The sequence below is a fragment of the Lissotriton vulgaris genome, chromosome 1_1 (assembly GCF_964263255.1).
Source record: "Lissotriton vulgaris chromosome 1_1, aLisVul1.2, whole genome shotgun sequence".
Lineage (NCBI taxonomy): Eukaryota > Metazoa > Chordata > Amphibia > Caudata > Salamandridae > Lissotriton > Lissotriton vulgaris.
Window position 1 is genome coordinate 205,862,697 of NC_141685.1, and position 23,988 is coordinate 205,886,684.

At 51.3% G+C, this 23,988-nt stretch overlaps 1 protein-coding gene across 1 annotated transcript in view; it reads left to right on the forward strand.

Moving 5' to 3' along the window:
• Positions 1 to 3,375: 3,375 nt before the first annotated feature.
• MPL (MPL proto-oncogene, thrombopoietin receptor) overlaps positions 3,376 to 23,988 on the forward strand; it is a 294,761-nt gene continuing 274,148 nt past the window's right edge. The window contains exon 1 of the mRNA XM_086935961.1: positions 3,376 to 3,941. Coding sequence (XP_086792087.1) covers positions 3,842 to 3,941 — 100 coding nt within the window. The 5' untranslated portion in view covers positions 3,376 to 3,841. The remainder of the gene's footprint in view (positions 3,942 to 23,988) is intronic.

Genomic DNA, 23,988 nt, shown 5'->3' on the forward strand with positions numbered 1-23,988 from the left:
TCGATATTAATGGGCTCGATATTATTTCAGTGATCCACGCACTGGGTGGAGCTAACCGTGCAGTGTCCACCGTCACAATGGGACGTGTCTATCTCCATGGAGATGGGACACACACTGGGTGGAGTCAGCTGTGCAGTGTCCCCAGCCACAATGGGACGTGCCTGTCTCCATGGAGATAGGACACGCACTGGGAAGAGCTAGCTGTGCAGTGTCCACCGCCACCATGGGACGTGTCAGTCTCCATGGAGATGGACACAAACTGGGTGGAGCTAGCTGTGCAGTGTCCATGAGTCCACTTGTGAAGAGGTCCAAAAACAGAAGTGAGGCAAGGGAGCCTGAGAGGATATTCATTCATTCGCAGAGCCGAGCAGGTGAGCAGCTAAGTGGATCCAAGAAGGAGTGGAAAAGTGTGCTGCGGAACAAGGTGTGGTGTGGAAGGTACATCAGGACTTGCTTTTTGTGACTTTCAAATGTTAAAAGGAGGCTCTCAGGACCGAAAGTATTTGGGTCAAAGACATACCATGTTCGGTGGCCGAACAGCTCACTCCTTAGACCTATGAATGATGCAGTTAGGACATCAAACACTGGGCCAAAAGCGGCTCTCAGGGTCTTTGATGGGCACCATCAGGCAGAACTTCTCCAGGTTATGAGTGGGGAGTTGTTACAGTGGTGGGGCGCACCTATCCCTCAGAGGCCAGGAAGGCTTCATGTAAACAATCAGGATAGGTCTATCCAAGGACGTACAGGTGCTGCGGGGTAAGGGCGAGGTCGCCAATGACCTCATCGCCTTGTGGTGGAGATTAGAGGAGAGGAGAATGGGGCTCCTCCAGAAAGTGGAGTGATTGGCTGTTTTTGACCCCCTGATGGGGTAATGATCACGGTGGGCATGGGGTTGGCTAGAGGGCGGACTGACTTGCTGGTTGTCCTGGACCTTTCAGCCCTACCCTGGGTTGCTTGGAGTTGATTATGGTTGGGGCTTCGTCCTGGGCAGGGACGGTGCGTTATTCGGTGCCTTGGAGTTGGATGGTATGTATCAAACTATGGGGCAGATTTACCAGCCTCTTGCGACACTTTTACATCGATGTTGCGTCACTTTTCAGAGGCAGTGGCGGCGTACACAATTCGCCACTATGCAACATATTCACAATATGACACATCTAGTTAGATGCGTCATGTTTTAAACCCCTGTGCTACATTATACCTGCATCAGGTATAATGTATGCAGGCTGGGCGTTCCCACGCAGTATAGCCTTGTAAAAGTGACGCAGCGAAATGTACCAGGTTTCACTGAGTCACTTTTACATCCCCACTGCGTCAAATCCTTATGCCTGCTTGAAGCAGGCGTAAGGAGTGTCGCAGCATGTTAGGTATAGGGCCCCCCTGAGCAGTGCTGGAGTTGTGTCGCACTTGCGACACAACTCCAGCACTGCATCAGCCTTACGCTGAGAGATGCGTCACACATCTGTCTATTCTTGCGCCATGTTGCGACGCATTTTGCGGCGCATCCATGTGGTGGTGCAAGGGGTTTTTTGAGTCACGCAAAATGATTGGCGCATCCCTGCTAATATGCAGGGATGCGCCAGTTATTGTGAATCTGCCCCTCAGTGTCTTTTCCATAGCTCGCCTGGTCAAGGTGAAAGCTTGTTTAAAAGGATGCTGATGAGGTTATTTGCCCTAGAACCCTTGGTGGGGAAGGAGAATGGTTGCCCCAGGTGGCAGCCCCTGCAAGGGGGTGTATAGAAAGAATCTGCGGCTGTGATGCATCTTTGAGCTGTTTCGCATTGGACTTGGGAATCGTGGCTGGAGGTGTTTGGGGTCATTCACCTCAAGGGTCGCTTGCTGTACAGCAGGGGCGTTGCGTTCATTTTTCCTTGCTTTTATATCCAGGCCCTATATGACTGCTATTTCATTTGCTAACGGCTTGTTGCTTGCTTAGATTGTAATTGTGATTGCACTTATATAGCGCTTACCTCCCTTGACGAGATAGCTGCGTCGTGGTAACAGCACACATTTGAGTGGGTGTCTCATTCACCTCTGAGGTCGGGGTGACGTCCTGCGACCTGCACGTTGTGAGTACACTATTTGCGCACGACCAGCTGGTGCATGCCACACTCGTGTCTAGGGTGTCTCTAGGACTGAACGGAGTGTGTCCCAACACTGACGTGTGAACACGAGCTTCTCACGGGCATCTCTGACCTACGGCCGAGCAAAGCACTGAGTTTAAAAAGTCTAACCGTGTGTATTTCTTTAGCGTGACATGTTTAAATAAAGCTGTGTTGTGCTGTGTACCTTTCAGTTCCACCGGGGTGATGCTAGGAGTGTGCTTGTGTGAGTGTTTGCAGTCGCAGACGGTTTTTGTTGATCACAGCTCAGAGTCACGAGCGTGTTCCTCCAGGAGGGTCCCTCTAGGAATAGCGGCGAGCAGGGCCTCTGACGCACTAATAGTGCATATGAGAATGTTTCTAGTGCTAAGTATGTGTAGGGGTGGCGTGTGGGGGTGCTGCTCGCCCCAGTAGTGGTTTCAGTGTGCGTCAGTGCTAGTGATAGAGTGTGTAAATGGCTACTTGTGAGTGTAGAAAGTCGTCTGCACCATGTGCGTCAGGGAATGGTAGAATACTTACACCACTCAATGTGTGCGCATCCGTGAATGTGTGGGTGTCACACTCGAGTGTAAGAATGTGTGTTGTACCAAAAGTGACCGCCCTAGAGAGTTTACTGTGGTAAAGGTGAGTTTAGTGACTGCTATAACACACGCGCGTGCTGGAGGGCGCGTGTCACGATGGTGAATGCTGGTGTCTGCTCACTGCGGCAGTGCAGGCCAGTCTCCGTGACCCCTGACCTCCGAGGCCCCTTGTTTTGTTTGGTGGTCACAGGCACAGGCCACACTTCCCAATCTCCCGGCAGCAGGGCCCCGCGGCCTCGTCACTGTCAGGGGCCGCGAGCAGTGACACGCTGGTGGTTTTGGGGGTGCGTGCAGGGGAGAGGAGGGGGGCAGGACACAGGCTTCCTGAGCCGAGGCCCCGAGGCTTCAGAGATAAAGCGCCGCGTTCGGAGGAGGCTGGCAGCGAGCTCCGTGCGAGGAGCAGGGCAAGGGGGCAGCGAAGGGGGCACTGCAGGGGGTAGCAGAGGGCACCACCAGGGAGAGCAGAGGGCACTGCCAGGGAGAGAGGGTACTGCCAGGGAGAGCAGAGGGTACTGTTAGGGAGAGAGGGCACTGCCAGGGAGAGCAGAGGGCACTGCCAGGGAGAGAGGGCACTGCCAGGGAGAGCAGAGGGCACTGCCAGGGAGAGCAGAGGGCACTGCCAGTAAGAGCAGAGGATACCGCCAGATAGAGAGAGCATTGCCAGGGAGAGCGGAGGGTACTGCCAGGTAGAGAGGGTACTGCCAGGTAGAGAGGGCACTGCCAATGAGAGAGGGCACTGCCAGGAAGAGAGGGCCCTGCCAGGTAGAGAGGGCACTGCCGATGAGAGAGGGCACTGCCAGGAAGAGAGGGCCCTGCCAGGTAGAGAGGGCACTGCCAGGAAGAGAGGGTACTGCCAGGTAGAGAGGGCACTGCCAGGGAAAGAGGGCACTGCCAGGGAGAGAGGGCACTGCCAGGGAGAGAGGGCACTGCCAGGGAGAGAGGCTCACTTCCAGTGAAAGCAGAGGGTACTGCAAAGGAGAGAGGGTCACTGCCAGGGAGGGCAGAGGGCTCTGCCAGTGAGACAAGGGGAGGAGAAACAGTGGCATCGGGTACAGTGGGCATTGCTGCTGTGCGGGGTGCAGGAAAGCCTCACTCCGGAGGGAGAGGGGGCAGAGGCTGGGCGCTTCAAGGGACCCGGGCACCTCTGCCAGAAGCAGGATGGCCCCCCGGCGCCCCCCAAGATGGAGCTTCCTCGTCGTGCTGGCCGCAGCTGGCCTGGCTGCCCTGGGGGCACTGCCCTCACCCGTGACTCAGACAGGTAAGAACAGGACTGTGAATGAATACATTGTTTAATGAATAGCGCAGGATGACGCGGGCCTTCGGCTTCCTAGCAACATAAAACAAGGGGTCATCCCCGATGTCCCTGTTACCTGGTCTTCCTGAGGACCGGGGAGTCCAGACGCCAACAGGGGGCGCCGTTCAGCGTTTCCAGCAGGTTGCGGGGGTCACTGGGACTGGGCAGGGAGGGGTAACTTGTGCCAGGGGCTTCCAGCGACATATTACATGTGCCCGTGGGGTGCACCGGGGCCACAGGCCCCCAAGAACACTGGTCGTTGGTACCGCAGAACCGTACGGCGCTATTTACATGTATGACATCACATGTGCTAAATGCCGGCGCTTCACTCAGTAGACCCGACTCAGACCCAACTACCAAAGCAAACATGCATTTGAGGGGTGTCGCCCCCAATAACACTCCCGCTGAAGCCTCGACCAGTTCCTCCGACCTGGGCAGGTAGTTCTCCCTGGAAACTCACTACTATGGACAGATACCACACGTTAGGGTGGGCTCACTTCTTTTACATGTATCTTCAGGGCGCGCACTCTCTCTTCGTCTCTGCTTCCAGAAGCCTCGATGGGGGAGTTGTCAGATCGGTGCCTGTAGGCCGGGCTCCAGGTTTCCAGGTTTCCAGGCCACACTTTTATTATGTAATGTAACAACATGGCACAGTCTCTTCAGAATAAAACATTGTGGGGCATATTAGCAAGGGCTGGCGATATAATTATCGCTGCTTTAGCGTCCGTTTTTGGGCGATAAGCGGCGATAATTATATTGCAATCTCATCAAGGCCACGCTAGCGCGTGTTTCTTTGATGTGGAGCCCGTTTTTTTACATCCCATCCTCGCCTCGCATCGCTAAAGAGATGCAAAGAAGGTGTGGCTGTGAAAACAACATATGAAAATATCGCGAAGGCAGCTTCAGGATATTAAGAAGGAGGTGCAGCGATAAAAAAATTGAGCTACCTCGGCCTTAATGCTGGAATTTTGGAATTTAACGTTTGCTAAATTCCCGACTAAGGCATACTAATAATGGTAGGTGGATTCCATGGAACATCGCTGGAAAACCAGCGATGTTACAGCGATGTTCCATGGTAAACACCGCTATCACTGAAATATTATCGCCATAGCGCTATGCATTGTAAATTGTCTTGTCCCCCAAAAACAATGCTATTAGTGAACTAAGGGGAATGACCGTAATCATGTAACGCGGTGGGAATACTGCATATCGAACTCAGAATAACAAGGGCATTCAATATTTAGGACTGAATATTATATGGTCGCATGTGGACTATGGCAAAGCCTTGCAGCTCGACCTCCCTAATAAGCTGGCTGGCAAACTCCAGGTGACAATGAATGAAGCAGCAAGATGGCTGCTTAAACGGCCGAGACTGGCGCTTGCCACCCCGCTGTACTAGAACTTCATTCGTTGCTGATTGAACTAGGCCCATATTTAAAGGCTTGTGCATCGCACATAAGACACTGTATGGTACTGGACCGACCTACATCAAGGAGCGCCTGAGGCACTATGGCCCGGTCGCTATCTATGATCATCGGAGGCAAATTTGTTGATCTGTCTGCGATTTAGTAAAGCTACCGTGGGCGGTCGGGCATTCTCGGTCTTGAGTCCTCAGATTTGGAATGGATTGCCGAAGAGTTTGAGGAGAGAAGTAAATCTTGTTACCTTTGGGAAAAGTTTGAAGACTTTTTTATTTAAACAAGTTTGGCAGTAACATGTCATGATAGTCGCAGCATGTCGATGTTCGGTAATGCAATCGTGTAAACCCTAAACATGGCCTAGATTCTTATTACAGATGAAGCCACATTATAGTCTAATAACTCAAACATAAGAGGAGCTTGTACAGCGCACACCCTAAACTCAAGCACTTAAAAGTGCACTTGTATGTGATAATAATGAAAAATAGGCTCTGGGAAATAAAATGATTGCCTACGATCATACAATTTGGACAAGCAAGGCAGCAGGTATTGGTTCCAGATTATCTGGTTTCACATTTTGAAATCCAGCCACTAGATGGATATCTATCGCTCTCTCTCTCTCTCTCTCGCTGATGACATCAAAGGTCACTGCTTGTCTTTTATGTTTGGTGCAGGATGAGAAAAACCCACTGACAGAGGAGAGCTGACTCGCGGCCTCCAGATCCAACTACCAGGAGTACATTTATCTGGGTAGTATCACACTCCAACCATCCCCGTCCCCGAGCTACACCAACGTCCCTGAGTCCAGACCTCACTAGGCGCATGCTGAGGGCATAAGCCTTTAGCACCTAAGGGCTGTATTCTGGACTAAGCCTGGGCGGAGTTTGCAGAGTTTACACAGAACTCCGCAAAGTGACCAAAAAACTATGCGCGCCACGCGGAGTTCCGCGAGCGGTGGAGTGCATTAAGGTCATGCCGTTTGTGGTGATTTTGAGCGCCAGGCATTTGTCCTGCGCTGTAAAATCATTGCGAATAGCTTCATTCACACGCAAGAGGGCACAGCTTCCTTTCTGCTGTTTGAGTAGATTTTCTACTTGAGCTACAGCTTTCGCAAGGTTTCTCATCGCGAGTGGTTGCGACCTGCCGTGACCACTCTCATTGAGAAATCTGACTGCCCGCGTTGAGAAATCTTGCTAGGAAGTTGATTTTCCTCGATTGCGCTTGCCAACTAGACCATGACGAGCACAAGCAAGGAAAAATCTTGCTGGGAGGTGGAATTTCCTCGTTCATGCTCGCCAAATTGACATTGGCGAGTACGAGTGAGGAAATAGTACTCAGTGTGCTCAGCCAAACGTGGAAAATTCTGAAAACTCCGTGAATGGAGTGGAGTTCACTCCCCAAGGTTATTCTGGCCCCTGGACCCTTGGAGCTTCCAGTTGTTCAAGCACCTAGGGAAATGAGCAACCCCTCAGCTGTTCCTCCCCAAGCTCGCTTTCCAACCGCCTGTCCTCAGTAGGGACAGTCCTGCATGAGAGGCCTAACTCTGATATTGTGGTGGGAAGATGAGAGGCTCTCTTGACGCCCAAGGGCTCCACACAAACCAGTTCTGAGGAGCTGTTGGGCTGCAAGGCAAAGACTTGCGTTGAGATGGGTGATGCATCGCACACTGATGGTTCTTAGGAACTTCCGGGCTGCGAGGAGAAGACCTGCATCGAGATGCGGCGGTTCTGAGGAGCTGCGTGGCTGCGGACGTCCAAAAAATGCGTTGAGGTGCATTGTGCATTGAGAGTTCTGAGTAGCTGCGAAGGGCCTGTTACAATTGGAAGTTATCACTTATTAAATGTAATAAGGAAACCCAATGTTATCCTATGGGAGAGGCAGGCCTGGCTTGCAGTAGTAAAAACGAAGTTAAGAGTTTTTAACTACCAGGACATCTAAAACCTAAATGTAAATGCCCAACTTTTAAAATACTCTACACCCTGCCCTCTGGGCTGTTGAGGGCCTACCCTATGGGTGACTTATATGTATTACAAAGGAAACTTTGAGCCGGGCAAAAGGTTTAATTTGCCAGCTCAAAAAGGCAACTTGAAACTGCACACGCAGGATGGCAGACCTGAGACATGCTTAAAGGGTTACTTAAGTGGGTGGCACAATGAGTGTTGCAAACCATATGAGTATATTGAATGTGCAAATCGGGTGTAAGACAGCTTTACCATGTTGAAAGGAGAGAGCTCAAGCACTTTAGCACTGGTGAGCAGTGATAAAGGGCACAGAGTCCCAAGGCCAATATAAATGAGGTCAGACAGAACAATGGAGGAGTAAGGCAAAAGGTTTGGGTGAAAACCACCCTAAGGCCAACAGGTCTACAATGTACGGACTCAGCCATCTTCAGATTCTCCCCAAAAATGGGTAAAAAACCAGTACGGAAGATTCTAAAGTTATATGGGGCAAAGTGTATTATTACCGGGAGCGGTTACGGGGGAGCCCTATGGGGCTTGGCAGATATATCACCGTTACAAACCCTGGAAAATAACTTTTTAAGAAGATTGTTAGTCGCACCGACCTCCACGTCGTTTATCATTTTACATAGGGAAACTGGAACACCATACATACACGATTTGTTTTGTATGGACACTTTAAACCTGTGGCACCGTATCTGGACTAGGGAAGAAACGCACTTTACAAGGGATATAATATATATTAGACTGTATGTCCCAAGACCACTGTAAGAAAATACCATGGTTAAGCTATATCAGTGGCCTCTTAAAAAATGCAATCTGGCCCTTAACTGGAAGCTACTAGAAGACATACAACGTTAGGGGGTTGTCGAGAGTCGAGAAATGTGGTCTCGGGTACTAAGGCATCTGTATTGAATTATAAAACAAATTAGATTGTATTTGATAGAAGTTCCTGCCTGTACTGTATAAGTTGATAAGGACTATGTTCTTTTTTAATTACAAAAATAATGATTATTGATATATTTGTATATAAATGTATTTCTTTTTATCATAGTATGCTTTTATGGACATTTTGTATGTACCGAATAAAGCTTAATTTGATTTGACTTGACTCAGTCACTGCCATTTAATGGAGGCAACAATTCCAATGAGGGCGAAGGATCCTCGAGCACTCAAGAAACGCATAATGTATCATTATTAATCTGCAAAAATCCACGTCACACCAGAGTATTGACTGCTATATCTACGTACACTGAAGATATATACATTATCAAGTTATGACGATAGGGGGCTGAGTAATTAATCAATCCTTACCTAAAGGAGATAAAGTGGTAATCAATATTAAGGAGTCAATATTTTACAGGACAATATTAGAAACTCGTTAATGCTGTCAAACACCAGTTATATTTTTTCTATGGTCCTATGTTTTCTGTTAGAAAGGAATCTAGGTACTACAGCATTATTTTTCAGACTTTTTTTGTTTTTTTCGTCTTGCATTATGTGCACTAAAACGTTTTTTTTATTTAAAACAAATGCATTTTAAGGAACACTTGCTTCAGTATATGTTACAGCATTGTCAAAACAAGTATTTCTTGCAAGGCAAATGAGAGATTGTCGTTTTTATGAATGTCTGAAGGATGAAAGGATGAGATGCCCCTGCTGAGGACAACAGGGGCATCTCATCCTTTCACCATTCAAACAGTGGCGTAACGAAACTTGAGGGGCCCCCCTGCAAACTACATGGAGGACCCCCCCCCCCATTCTCCGTGCCAGTCTAGAACTCTCAGGCCAGCGACCCGTCATACTGCAGGGGATGCGGGGCTCATGTTACGCCACTGTCACCAATACAGCTGTGATAAGTAACACTGGATGGTGGAGTCAAAGGTTGGGCTTAGTCTGCCAGCAGGCTATCATACGTGGTGGTCCATTTATTACAGGGTCCCTGCCATCGGTAGACCGGGGAAGTTTGCCCAATGTTAGGTAGGTTTCCTGATGCAGACTCCTGTCATGATATACAACATCGGGTCCACTCCTCATTCAGTTTTGACAAAAGTGCATCCAATGCTCCTTCTCGTTTCCGTTTTAAAACATTAGACAATGCGACAATGCAGTATTTCAAAAGCAGATGTAACTACAAAGAGCACATTTTGATAATACATTTTTATTAGTAGACAATAGCAATCTTAAGAGGCATTGCATAGCTTCATACACACTTTGACCCCAATTCCATCACAGTCTCTCTCTCTCTCTCTCTCTCTCTCTCTCTCTCAGTCAGTCAGTCTCTCTCTTTCAGTCAGTCGGTCTCTCTCTCTCTTTGTCAGTCAGTCTCTCTCAGTCAGTCAGTCAGTCTGTCAGTCAGTCAATCTCTGTCTCTCTCTCTGTCAGTCAGTCAGTCGGTCTATCTCTCTCTGTCAGTCTCTCTATCTCTCTCTTTCTGTCAAGTCTGACAGTCAATCAGTCTCTCTCTCAGTCAGTCAGTCTCTCTTAGTCAGTCAGTCTCTCTCTCTCTCCCTGTCAGTCAGTTGGTCTCTCTCTCTCTCTTTGTCAGTCTCTCTATCTCTCTCTTTCTGTCAGTCTGTCAGTCAATCAGTCTCTCTCTCTCAGTCAGTCAGTCTCGCTCAGTCAGTCAGTCTATCTCTCTCTGTCATTCAGTCTCTCTAAGTCAGCCAGTCAGTCGGTCTCTCTCTCTCTTTCTCTGTCAGTCTCTATCAGTCAGTCCCTCTCTCTGTCAGTCTCTCTCTCATCCTCTCTCTCTCAGTCAGTCTCTCTCCCTGTCAGTCAATATGTCTGTCTGTCTCTCTCTCTGTCAGTCTCTCTATCTCTCTCTTTCTGTCAGTCTCTCTGTCAGTCAGTCTCTCTCTCAGTCAGTCTGTCTCTTTCGGTCAGTCAGTCTCTCCCTTTCTGTCAGTCAGTCTCTCGCAGTCTCTCTCTGTCAGTTTCTCTCAGCCAGAAGGTCTCTCTCTCTCAGTCAGCCAGTCTCTCTCTCTCTCAGTCAGTCTCTCTCTAAATCAGTCTCTCTTAGTCAGTCAGTCTCTCTCTCTTAGTCAGTCAGTCTCTCTCTTAGTCAGTCTCCCTCTCCGCCAGTCCCTCTCTCAGTCTATCTCTCTCAGTCTCTCCCTCTCTCTCAGTCAGTGAGTCTTCCAGTCAGTCTCTCTCTCCCTCTATCAGTCTCTCTCACTCAGTCATTCTCTCTCTCCCGCAGTCAGCCAGTCTCTCTCAGTCAGTCTCTCTTTCTCAGTCAGTGACTCTCTCTGTCAGTCTCTCTCTCTCTGTCAGTCAGTCTCTCTCTGGGAGTCTCTCTCTCAGTCAGTCTGTCTCTCTCAGTCAGTCTGTCTCTGTCGGCCAGTCTCTCTTTCTCTGTCAGTCTCTCACTTTCTCTCTCTCTCTGTCAGTCTCTCTCTCTTTGTCAGTCTCTCTCTCTCTCCCAGTCAGTCTCTCTTGCAGTCAATCAGTCTATCTCGCTCAGTCAGTCAGTCTCTGCCTCCCTCCCTCAGTCTCTCTCTCTGTCAGTCAGTCTCTCTCTCTCTCAGTCAGTATCTCTCTACCTCAGTCAGTCAGTCTCTGTCAGTCTCTCTCTGTCAGTCAGTCTCTCTCTCTCTGTCAGCCAGTCACTCTCTCAGCCAGCCAGTCTCTCGGTCAGTTAGTATTCAGTCTCTGAGTCAGTCAGTCACTACTTTCTCCCCACTCTCTCTCTCTATCTCTCCATTCTCTCTCTCAACTCTGTCCACTCTATCTCCACTTTCACTCCACTGTCTCCCTCTCCACTTCCTCTCTCTTTACTCTCTCTCCACTCTCTCACTCTCCCTCCACTCTCTCTCCCTTCTCTCTCTCTACTCTCTCTCCACTCTCTCTCTGCACTCTCTCTCTCTCCACTCTCTCTCCACCCTCTCTCCTCTTTCTCTCCACTCTCTGGCCTCTCTCTTCTATCTCTCTCCACTCTCTCTCCACTCTCTATTTCTCTACTCTCTCTCCACTCTCTCTCCACTCTCTCCCTCTCCACTCTCTCTCTCTTCTCTCTCTCTACTCTCTCTCCACTCTCTCCCACTCCAATCTCTCCACTCTCTCTCTCCACTGTCTCCCTCCACTCTCTCTACTCTCTCCACTATCTCTCTCGCTCCACTCTCTCTCTACTCTCTCTCTCTCCACTCTCTCTCCACTGTCTCTCTCCACTCTCTCTCTCCACTCTCTTTCTCTCCACTGTCTCTCTTTCCACTCTCTCTCTCCACCCTCTCTCTCTACTCTCTCGCTCTCTCCACTGTCTCTCTCCACTCTCTCTCTCTCCACTCTCTCTCTCCACTCTCTCACTCTCCACTCTCTCTCACAAAGTAGTGTGCATTCCATGGGCGTCCGCAGAAATGTTTCCGGGGGGAGGGGTAGGGGGGGGGCACATTTTTAACTTCATCACCATCCCCCTTGCACCATTCTCCCCTCTGCTTTGCACCCTTCTCTCCCTCCCCTTGCACCCTTCTCCCCCTCCCCGTGCACCCTTCTCCCCCTCCCATTGTACCCTACTCCACGTCCGCCTTGCACCCTTTTCTCTACCTTGCATAATTCTCCCCTCTGCCTTGCACCATTCTCCCCTCTGCCTTGCATCCTTTTGCCCTCTGCCTTGCACCCTTCTCCTCTCTGCCTTGCACCATTCTCCCCTCTGCCTTGCATCCTTTTGCCCTCTGCCTTGCACCCTTCTCCTCTCTGCCTTGCACCATTCTTCCCTCTGCCTTGCATCCTTTTGGCCTCTGCCTTGCACCCTTCTCCCCTCTGCCTTACACCCTTCTCCTCTCTGCCTTGCACCATTCTCTCCTCTGCCTTGCACCCTTCTCCTCTCTGCCTTGCACCCTTCTCCCCTCTGTCTTGCACCCTTCTCCTCCCTGCCTTGCACGCTTCTCTACCTTGTACCCTTCTCCTCTCTGCCTAGCACCCTTCTCCTCTCTGCCTTGCACCCTTCTCTACCTTGCATCCTTCTCCTCTCTGCCTTGCACCCTTCTCCTCTCTGCCTTACACCCTTCTCCTCTCTGCCTTGCACCCTTCTCCTCTCTGCCTTGCACCCTTCTCTCCTTGCATCCTTCTCCTCTCCGCCTTGCACCCTTCTCCTCTCTGCCTTACACCCTTCTCCTCTCTGCCTTGCACCCTTCTCCTCTCTGCCTTGCACCCTTCTCTACCTTGCATCCTTCTCCTCTCCGCCTTGCACCCTTCTCCTCTCTGCCTTGCGCCCTTCTCCCCTCTGTCTTGCACCCTTCTCCTCTCTGCCTTGCACCCTTCTCTACCTTGCACCCTTCTCCTCTCCTCATTGCACCCTTCTCCTCTCTGCCTTGCACCCTTCTCCTCTCTACCTTGCACCCTTCTCCCCTCTGTCTTGCACCCTTCTCCTCTCTGCCTTGCACCCTTCTATACCTTGCACCCTTCTCCTCTCTGCCTTACACCCTTTTCCTCTCCGCCTTGCACCCTTCTCCTCTCTTCCTTGCACCCTTCTCTCCTCTGCCTTGCACCCTTCTCCTCTCTGCCTTGCACCCTTCTCCCCTCTGCCTTGCACCCTTCTCTCCTCTGCCTTGCACCCTTCTCCTCTCCGCCTTGCACCCTTCTCCTCTCTGCCTTACACCCTTCTCCTCTCTGCCTTGCACCCTTCTCCTCTCCGCCTTGCACCCTTCTCCTCTCTGCCTTGCACCCTTCTCATCTCTACCTTGCACCTTTCTCCCTCTACCTTGCACCCTTCTCCCCTCTGTCTTGCAGCCTTCTCCTCTCTGCCTTGCACCCTTCTATACCTTGCACCCTTCTCCTCTCTGCCTTGCACCCTTCTCTCCTCTGCCTTGCACCCTTCTCCTCTCCTCCTTGCACCCTTCTCTCCTCTGCCTTGCACCCTTCTCCTCTCTACCTTGCACCCTTCTCCCCTCTGCCTTGCACCCTTCTCCTCTCTGCCTTGCACCCTTCTCTACCTTGCACCCTTCTCCTCTCCACCTTGCACCCTTCTCCTCTCTGCCTTGCACCCTTCTCCTCTCGACCTTGCACCCTTCTCCTCTCCGCCTTGTACCCTTCTCCTCTCTACCTTGCAACCTTCTCCTCTCTGCCTTGCACCCTTCTCTACCTTGCGCCCTTCTCCTCTCCACCTTGCACCCTTCTCCTCTCTGCCTTGCACCCTTCTTCTCTCTACCTTGCACCCTTCTCCCCTCTGCCTTGCACCCTTCTCCTCTCTACCTTGCACCCTTCTCCTCTCTGCCTTGCACCCTTCTCCTCTCTACATTGCACCCTTCTTCCCTCTACCTTGCACCCTTCTCCTCTCTTTCTTGCACCCTTCTCCTCTCTGCCTTGCACCCTTCTCCTCTCTACCTTGCACCCTTCTCCTCTCCACCTTGCACCCTTCTCCTCTCTGCCTTGCACCCTTCTCCTCTCTACCTTGCACCCTTCTCCCCTCTGCCTTGCACCCTTCTCCTCTCTACCTTGCACCCTTCTCCTCTCTGCCTTGCACCCTTCTCCTCTCTACCTTGCACCCTTCTTCCCTCTACCTTGCACCCTTCTCCTCTCTTTCTTGCACCCTTCTCCTCTCTGCCTTGCACCCTTCTCTACCTTGCACCCATCTCCTCTCCACCTTGCCCCCTTCTCCTCTCCACCTTGCACCCTTCTCCTCTCTACCTTGCACCCTTCTCCCCTCTGCCTTGCACCCTTCTCCTCTCTACCTTGCACCCTTCTCCTCTCTTCCTTGCACCCTTCTCCTCTCTACCTTGCCCCCGTCTCCCCTCTACCTTGCACCCTTCTCCTCTCTTTCTTGCACCCTTCTCTACCTTGCACCCTTCTCCTCTCCACCTTGCACCCTTCTCCTCTCTGCCTTGCACCCTTCTCCTCTCTACCTTGCACCCTTCTCCTCTCTACCTTGCACCCTTCTCCCCTCTGCCTTGCATCCTTCTCCCCTCTGCCTTGCACCCTTCTCCCCTCTACCTTGCATCCTTCTCCCCTCTACCTTGCACCCTTCTCCTCTCCACCTTGCACCCTTCTCCTCTCTTTCTTGCACCCTTCTCTACCTTGCACCCTTCTCCTCTCCACCTTGCACCCTTCTCCTCTCTACCTTGCACCCTTCTCCTCTCTACCTTGCACCCTTCTCCCCTCTACCATGCACCCTTCTCCTCTCTTTCTTGCACCCTTCTCCTCTCTGCCTTGCACCCTTCTCCTCTCTTTCTTGCACCCTTCTCCTCTCTGCCTTGCACCCTTCTCTACCTTGCACCCTTCTCCTCTCCACCTTGCACCCTTCTCCTCTCTGCCTTGCACCCTTCTCCTCTCTGCCTTGCACCCTTCTCCTCTCTACCTTGCACCCTCCTCCCCTCTGCCTTGCACCCTTCTCCCCTCCGCCTTCCACCCTTCTCCTCTCTGCCTTGCACCCTTCTCCGCTCTACCTTGCACCCTCCTCCCCTCTGCCTTGCACCCTTCTCCCCTCCGCCTTCCACCCTTCTCCTCTCTGCCTTGCACCCTTCTATACCTTGCACCCTTCTCCTCTCTGCCTTGCACCCTTCTCTCCTCTGCCTTGCACCCTTCTCCTCTCCTCCTTGCACCCTTCTCTCCTCTGCCTTGCACCCTTCTCCTCTCTACCTTGCACCCTTCTCCCCTCTGCCTTGCACCCTTCTCCTCTCTGCCTTGCACCCTTCTCTACCTTGCACCCTTCTCCTCTCCACCTTGCACCCTTCTCCTCTCTGCCTTGCACCCTTCTCCTCTCGACCTTGCACCCTTCTCCTCTCCGCCTTGTACCCTTCTCCTCTCTACCTTGCAACCTTCTCCTCTCTGCCTTGCACCCTTCTCTACCTTGCGCCCTTCTCCTCTCCACCTTGCACCCTTCTCCTCTCTGCCTTGCACCCTTCTTCTCTCTACCTTGCACCCTTCTCCCCTCTGCCTTGCACCCTTCTCCTCTCTACCTTGCACCCTTCTCCTCTCTGCCTTGCACCCTTCTCCTCTCTACATTGCACCCTTCTTCCCTCTACCTTGCACCCTTCTCCTCTCTTTCTTGCACCCTTCTCCTCTCTGCCTTGCACCCTTCTCCTCTCTACCTTGCACCCTTCTCCTCTCCACCTTGCACCCTTCTCCTCTCTGCCTTGCACCCTTCTCCTCTCTACCTTGCACCCTTCTCCCCTCTGCCTTGCACCCTTCTCCTCTCTACCTTGCACCCTTCTCCTCTCTGCCTTGCACCCTTCTCCTCTCTACCTTGCACCCTTCTTCCCTCTACCTTGCACCCTTCTCCTCTCTTTCTTGCACCCTTCTCCTCTCTGCCTTGCACCCTTCTCTACCTTGCACCCATCTCCTCTCCACCTTGCCCCCTTCTCCTCTCCACCTTGCACCCTTCTCCTCTCTACCTTGCACCCTTCTCCCCTCTGCCTTGCACCCTTCTCCTCTCTACCTTGCACCCTTCTCCTCTCTTCCTTGCACCCTTCTCCTCTCTACCTTGCCCCCGTCTCCCCTCTACCTTGCACCCTTCTCCTCTCTTTCTTGCACCCTTCTCTACCTTGCACCCTTCTCCTCTCCACCTTGCACCCTTCTCCTCTCTGCCTTGCACCCTTCTCCTCTCTACCTTGCACCCTTCTCCTCTCTACCTTGCACCCTTCTCCCCTCTGCCTTGCATCCTTCTCCCCTCTGCCTTGCACCCTTCTCCCCTCTACCTTGCATCCTTCTCCCCTCTACCTTGCACCCTTCTCCTCTCCACCTTGCACCCTTCTCCTCTCTTTCTTGCACCCTTCTCTACCTTGCACCCTTCTCCTCTCCACCTTGCACCCTTCTCCTCTCTACCTTGCACCCTTCTCCTCTCTACCTTGCACCCTTCTCCCCTCTACCATGCACCCTTCTCCTCTCTTTCTTGCACCCTTCTCCTCTCTGCCTTGCACCCTTCTCCTCTCTTTCTTGCACCCTTTTCCTCTCTGCCTTGCACCCTTCTCTACCTTGCACCCTTCTCCTCTCCACCTTGCACCCTTCTCCTCTCTGCCTTGCACCCTTCTCCTCTCTGCCTTGCACCCTTCTCCTCTCTACCTTGCACCCTCCTCCCCTCTGCCTTGCACCCTTCTCCCCTCCGCCTTCCACCCTTCTCCTCTCTGCCTTGCACCCTTCTCCTCTCTACCTTGCACCGTCCTCCCCTCTGCCTTGCACCCTTCTCCCCTCCGACCTTCCACCCTTCTCCTCTCTGCCTTGCACCCTTCTCCTCTCTACCTTGCACCCTTCTCCTCTCTACCTTGCACCCTCCTCCCCTCTGCCTTGCACCCTTCTCCCCTCCGCCTTCCACCCTTCTCCTCTCTGCCTTGCACCCTTCTCCGCTCTACCTTGCACCCTCCTCCCCTCTGCCTTGCACCCTTCTCCCCTCCGCCTTCCACCCTTCTCCTCTCTGCCTTGCACCCTTCTCCTCTCTACCTTGCACCCTCCTCCCCTCTGCCTTGCACCCTTCTCCTTTCTGCCTTGCACCCTTCTCCTCTCTACCTTGCACCCTTCTCCCCACTGCCTTGCACCCTTCTCTGCCACCCCCTTGCACACTTCCCACACAATGGAGAGGGCTGCTACCTGGAACAATTGCACCATTTCAAAAGCATGATGGACTAGGGCCGGCCCTGACTGGGCCCACACCAGACGCACTGGCGATCCAGGGGGGGGTAAGTGCCCCCCTTGCCCCCTCCTGCAACGAACACATGGGCGTTCTAACAAAAGTGCTGATTTTGCTGCCTCATCCCTTCTCATATGAGCATTGCCATGGGGAATGCTGCCTCTGGGGGCCCCCACCCCATCCTTGTCCTTGTTTCTTCTCAGAGGAGCAGAGCCCTTGGGGGAATGCTCTCTCTGGGGCCCCCACCCCATTCTTGTCCTTGTCTATTCTCAGAGGAGCAGGGCCCTTGGGGGAATGCAGTCTCTGGGGCCCCACCCCATCCTCTTTTGCCTGGCTCTGACTGAAGAGAAACAATGTAAGTTGATACTTTGTTTCTCTTCAGCGGGAGGGGCTCAGAGCAGGCTGCAGCCTGCACCTGCTTTAGAGGGAGAGAAGCTTGCTTTAGCGCAAGCCTCTCTCACAGCTCTCACTGAAGAGCTGCGGGGCCCCTTTTATTTACTGAAGAGAGTGGGGCCCCGGCACCACGGGTGCTGCAGGGAGCGTTTGTAACGCCCATGCATACTTTGTTTCTCTTCAGTCAGCGGGAGGGTCTCAGAGGAGGCTGTAGACAGCCTGCACCTGCTTTAAAGGGAGAGAGGCTTGCTTCAGTGCAAGCATCTCTCACAGCTCTCACTGAAGAGCTGAGGGTGCCCCCTTCATTTACTGAAGAGAGTGGGGCCCTCCGCACAGCTGGGGCTGCGGGGGCGTTTGTTACGCCCATGCATACTTTGTTTCTCTTCAGCCAGCGAGAGGGGCTCAGAGCAGGCTGCAGACAGCCTGCACCTGCTTTAAAGGGAGAGAGGCTTGCTTCAGTGCAAGCATCTCTCACAGCTCTCACTGAAGAGCTGAGGGGGCCCCCTTCATTTACTGAAGAGAGTGGGGTCCCGCACCGCGGGGGCTGCGGGGGCGTTTGTTACGCCCATGCATACTTTGTTTCTCTTCAGTCAGCGGGAGGGTCTCAGAGGAGGCTGTAGACAGCCTGCACCTGCTTTAGAGGGAGAGAGGCTTGCTTCAGTGCAAGCATCTCTCACAGCTCTCACTGATGAGCTGAGGGGGCCCCCTTTATTTACTGAAGAGAGTGGGGTCCCGCACTGCGGGGGGTGCGGGGGCGTTTGTTATGCCCATAAATACTTTGTTTCTCTTCAGTCAGCTAGGGGCTCAGAGCAGCCTGCAGACAGCCTGCACCTGCTTTAAAGGGAGAGAGGCTTGCTTCAGTGCAAGCATCTCTCACAGCTCTCACTGAAGAGCAGAGGAGCCCCCTTCATTTACTGAAGAGAGTGGGCCCCCCCCCCCCGCACCGCTGGGGCTGCGGGGGCGTTTGTTATGCCCATGCATACTTTGTTTCTCTTCAGTCAGCGGGAGGGGCTCAGAGGAGGCTGCAGACAGACTGCACCTGCTTTAGAAGGAGAGAGGCTTGCTTCAGTGCAAGCATCTCTCACAGCTCTCACTGAAGAGCTGAGGGTGCCCCCTTCATTTACTGAAGAGAGTGGGGCCCTCCGCACAGCTGGGGTTGCGGGGGCGTTTGTTACGCCCATGCATACTTTGTTTCTCTTCAGCCAGCGAGAGGGGCTCAGAGCAGGCTGCAGACAGCCTGCACCTGCTTTAAAGGGAGAGAGGCTTGCTTCAGTGCAAGCATCTCTCACAGCTCTCACTGAAGAGCTGAGGGGGCCCCCTTCATTTACTGAAGAGAGTGGGGTCCCGCACCGCGGGGGCTGCGGGGGCGTTTGTTACGCCCATGCATACTTTGTTTCTCTTCAGTCAGCGGGAGGGTCTCAGAGGAGGCTGTAGACAGCCTGCACCTGCTTTAGAGGGAGAGAGGCTTGCTTCAGTGCAAGCATCTCTCACAGCTCTCACTGATGAGCTGAGGGGGCCCCCTTTATTTACTGAAGAGAGTGGGGTCCCGCACCGCGGGGGGTGCGGGGGCGTTTGTTATGCCCATAAATACTTTGTTTCTCTTCAGTCAGCTAGGGGCTCAGAGCAGCCTGCAGACAGCCTGCACCTGCTTTAAAGGGAGAGAGGCTTGCTTCAGTGCAAGCATCTCTCACAGCTCTCACTGAAGAGCAGAGGAGCCCCCTTCATTTACTGAAGAGAGTGGGCCCCCCCCCCCCCCGCACCGCTGGGGCTGCGGGGGCGTTTGTTATGCCCATGCATACTTTGTTTCTCTTCAGTCAGCGGGAGGGGCTCAGAGGAGGCTGCAGACAGACTGCACCTGCTTTAGAAGGAGAGAGGCTTGCTTCAGTGCAAGCATCTCTCACAGCTCTCACTGAAGAGCAGAGGGGGCCCCCTTCATTTACTGAAGAGAGAGGCCCCCCCCCCACCGCTGGGGCTGCGGGGACGTTTGTAACGCCCCTGCCTTCAAACATTCATAAAAGGACAACCTGTGTCCTGCAAGTTACACAGAGGCTCCAGCAGAGCACTTGGTTTCTCATACACACCCACCTATACACAGATGTCTCTCTCATGTGCATTAAGGAGGAACATTATTATGTCAGGATTCACAGTTGCTTTGATTGGCTACTTGAATTGTCACAGAGCGCTTCTTATTTTGAACAGCCTCACAGCACTAGGACATTAAAACCATCCTCTAGTAAGGGAATGCTCCCATCTATGGCAGATCGTTTCTGTCCTATCAGTGGTTGGTCTCCTGTTTGGTGTGATGGAGGCTTAAGAAATGTCTATTTTTGTAGTCTGAGCTCAAAGAAGCCTCGCGAGGTGTTTGCACCATGAATATCACGAGGACACACTATCAAAAATAAAATATAGGCAGGAAAATAAGTGCAGTTTTTCTATACATAATTCCACGTATATGTACCCACGTGGCACATATTTCTTCAGAGTACATGGATGTGGAGTTGAAAGTAACCTGTGACAGTCTGCACAGAGAAATCCTTTGTAGAAAACTGGCCCATCGGGTGTATTCCCACCAAATTACCCAGGGAAATACACATTTTGCACCAACACATGGATCCAGGTAAAGCTTGGTGATGGACCCAACTAATCCTGGAGCATATACACCTCGATGGGTTTGAAGCAGGGGTGCTTGTTGGTGCCCCTCCTGTTTAGGTTGTCTATCTCTGATCTCTCAAGTAGCTTGGATCAGGTGGTTGCACGTCCTTCATTTGACCCATCATTTCGCCAGGGAGGGTAAAGTTCTTTTGGGAGTCTTACATTTCAGACTCATGGGCAGTTCACACATACCTCAGAGCTGCAAGCAGTTACAAGATGCCTGCTTGAGCCGGAAGGTTCGCTCACAAAGGGGCAGTAACGCAAGCCGTTGCTGGAGGCTCCTCTTGTGTCAGACACAAGATCTATGAGGGGAAACAATCTTTACAACACAACTTTTACAACGCACTACCATTACAACGAAACTTTTACAACGCAACATCCATTACAACGCATGCCATTACAACGCAACCATTACAACGCATAGCACTACAACTCATACCACTACAACGCATACCACTACAACGCAGTCATTACAACGCATACCATTACAACGCATACCATTACAACGCGTAGTACCCTTACACCATCCAACACTTACCCTACTGTTGCACCCCCTGGTGTTAGGATAGTAATTTTTACCCCTACACTATCCAACACTTACCCTACGGTTGCACCCCCTGGAGTTAGAATAGTAATTTTTACCCCTACACTATCCAATACCTACCATACATGCAATGTAATGGTATGCGTTGTAATGGAATGCGTTGTAAAGGTAGTATGCATTGTAATGGAATGTGTTGTAAAGGTAGTTTTTAAAAATTCGTTGTAATGGCATGCGTTGTAATGGATGTTGCGTTGTAAAAAATGCGTTGTAATGGTATGCGTTGTAAAAGTATGCATTGTAACGTCATACAACCTCTATAAGATGCTTCCACAGGTAGGCAGTACAGCATGTCAGTACGAGACATCCCTTCTGTGTATGTAGAAGTCCTTGAAGGCTCTTACACAGAGGTGCAGTGCTGCAAGCCATTGCTAGCTGCCAGCCCCAAGTCCTTGCTGCAGCAGGCTGCAGGACCTCAGGCCTTTCTTAGAGGTTCCAATGACTTCCACTGCTGCCCCCTCAGTCTCAGGCCACAAGACATCTGTGAACAGAGGAGACGGTTTGAATGTCCCCTTTTCATGAGAGTGGAACAGGACAAGTGACTATGAACAATGGACACGGTTCCTGTGATGCTGACCATGGATCACAGAGAGGGTGCAGATTCAACACATACATTTGCATATTCACCTTTGCTGATCTAAGGATTGTTGCTTTACTTTTCTGGGCTAATTACAATATTCCAATGCTGGATTAATAATGACGCTGATAATCATTATCATTCCCCAAGGGGCCCCTCTTGTATGGTCTGGATGAAGGAGATAAGGATACCTGAATATTTATTAATATTGCCTGTCCCTGGTACCTAGAAAGGTCCTTTTTCTTGTATATACGACTGCTTTTTATCTACTTGTCTAATAGGAAGAGTTACGCTGATATAGCAATGAAGTCAGAGGTTCAAAACAGTACTTCATGGACCACTTGTAAGCACAGTCAGTGCTTTAAATAGGCTGGTACTTCCCGGTACGGAGTACCAGCACTTTTTTATTTTGAGAGGGAGAGTACCGGCACTTCTCAAGAGTGATGTAATACTTTTAATTGGAGAGTACCGGCACTTCTCAAGAGTGATGTAATACTTTTAATTGGAGAGTACCGGCACTTCTCAAGAGTGATGTAATACTTTTAATTGGAGAGTACCGGCACTTCTCAAGAGTGATGTAATACTTTTAATTGGAGAGTACCCACACTTCTCAGAAAGCACTGAGCACAGAATCTCTACTGCTGTTGCATCCTCCACTGTATTACTGGTACTGACCTGTACACCAGCACTTTATTGTTAACACCGGCTCTAGTGACAGTTCATCACATGCTGGCGCTGTCTTTTAATTTTGAGATGAGCACAACAACCATGTTTAGTAAGTCAATATACAAAATGAATATTACCAGCCTCTCATGTCATTATTATAGTTTTGTGTGCCCTAAAATAGTCTGAATTGTCAGACTTGTAGGAGTGCGATGGTTAGGTGTTATGCTGGTACTGTAATTGGCAGTGCTGGCAGGGCAATGGGTGGTGCAGGCTACAGTGGCCTTCCTGGAAGGGCCCTGGCACTTAATATTTTACAAATTAAGCACTGGTCAGAAGCCATTTCATCTTCGAAGCAGAATTCAGAGGTCGTCTAAATTCACTGGTGCCATCGCTAATGGGACAGTCTAACACTCTGCAGCAGGATTCAAAAGTGACGCCCTACTAACAGAGAGACCTTGGGAGGGTGTGGGGTGAAGCAGCTGCAGTTTTCTAAGCATGCATGAAGAAAAAACAAGAGGCGAATTCTGTTTTTGAGAAAAGTCTTGAATGTTGTGACATCCACTGATCTTGGCCTGTCAGTGCACAGCAGTGTCCACCACTAGAAGATGGCTTCTCCATTAGAGCCCTACAGTCTTGACACTGAGAGAGATGAAGGATTAGAATAGTCTATTGCACTAGAGACAGAGCTCTGACTTCATAAACAAAACTACTCCCATTGCTTTGAACAGAAATGTTGACAGGAAAAGAGTGGGAAGATGGAACAATGCCACAGCAAGGTACTTCCCTCGCTGACACTCAATCAATCAATCAAGGGATTATAAGTGCGCTACTCACCCGTGAGGGTCTCAAGGTGCTGAGGGGGGGTGGGTCAGCAGGGCAGCTTACCTGAAGAGCCAAGTCTTGAGGGTCTTCCAGAAGGTGTTCAGGGAAGGGGCGCGTCTGCCGGTAGCTCGTTTCAGGTCTTGGCTATGATGTGGGAGAAGGATCTTCTGCCCACTCTGGCTCTGTGGATGCGCGGGGTTTTGGCCACTGCGAGGTTGGTCGATCAGAGGTTTGTCTTGGTAGATCAGAGGTTTCTCTTGGTAGATCGGAGGTTTCTCTTGGGTACGTGGAAGTTGATTCCTTCATTGAGGTATTTTGGCCCGTTGTTGTGTTGGCATTTGTAGGTGTGGGTGAGGATCTTGAAGGTGACTCTTTTCTCCGCGAGGAGCCAGTGGAGTTTCGTAGGTGCTGGCGGATGTGTTCGTGCTTGGGGATGCCGAGGACGAGTCTTGCAGCGGTGTTCTGTATGTTCTGGAGTCTGCGGAGTACGGACTTGTTGATGCCGGCATGGAGTGCGTTTCCATAGTCCAGCCTGCTGGTGATGGGTGCGTGGGGGACCGTCTTTCTTGATTCATGTGGGATCCATTTGAAGGTCTTGCGGAGGATTCGGAGTGTGTTGAAGCAGCTGGAGGTGACGGCGTTGACCTGTCGGTTCATGGTGAGTGATGAGTTCTGCGTTAGTGCCTATCATGGTGCAGAAGTACTGAGGGATGAAGGGGTGGAAGCAGCAGTAGCTCTGCACGCGGCAACATTCCCCATGAAAGGCCAGATAAAATATATGGAACCTTTCCCCACCCGTGATGGAACTCAACTGGCTCCCCTTACCACTCTCACCTTCTTCGAACCAACTGCATTGTCTACAAAGCCATCTCAAGAACCATTTCTGTTCATTGGGCTGACAAGCTCATCATGTCCAGTGGGTCTTAACACAACAGCACCAAGGACACCTTCAGGCTGGAGACGACCCTGATCCAATACTGAGACGAGCTGAAGACTCCTTTAAGAACACTACATCTTGATGCCGTAACAGCCACTTCTGATCTCAGACCAATGACCCACTGCCTGTATCTCTGCCTATGAGCCTGTGCAGCGCTACAGTGCCTGCTGGCTAGACTTGCAAAATAGAAAGAAGGTATGCGTTCCTACACAAATACGTCACAAATCAAGGACAGAAGCCATCTTAGAAAGGCCAATGTCCCATTGAAACAAATATAAGCCACAGTATTAAAAAGAAAGTGGTTCCTCAAAGTATGAGTTACATGGAAGCTCAAATGAACTATGCTAGTAGGGAATCATATTTTTGAAAGAAATATCTGATTGTATATGTTTGATTTAGTGCTGTGTCCAAAATGGATTTTCTTGAAAAAT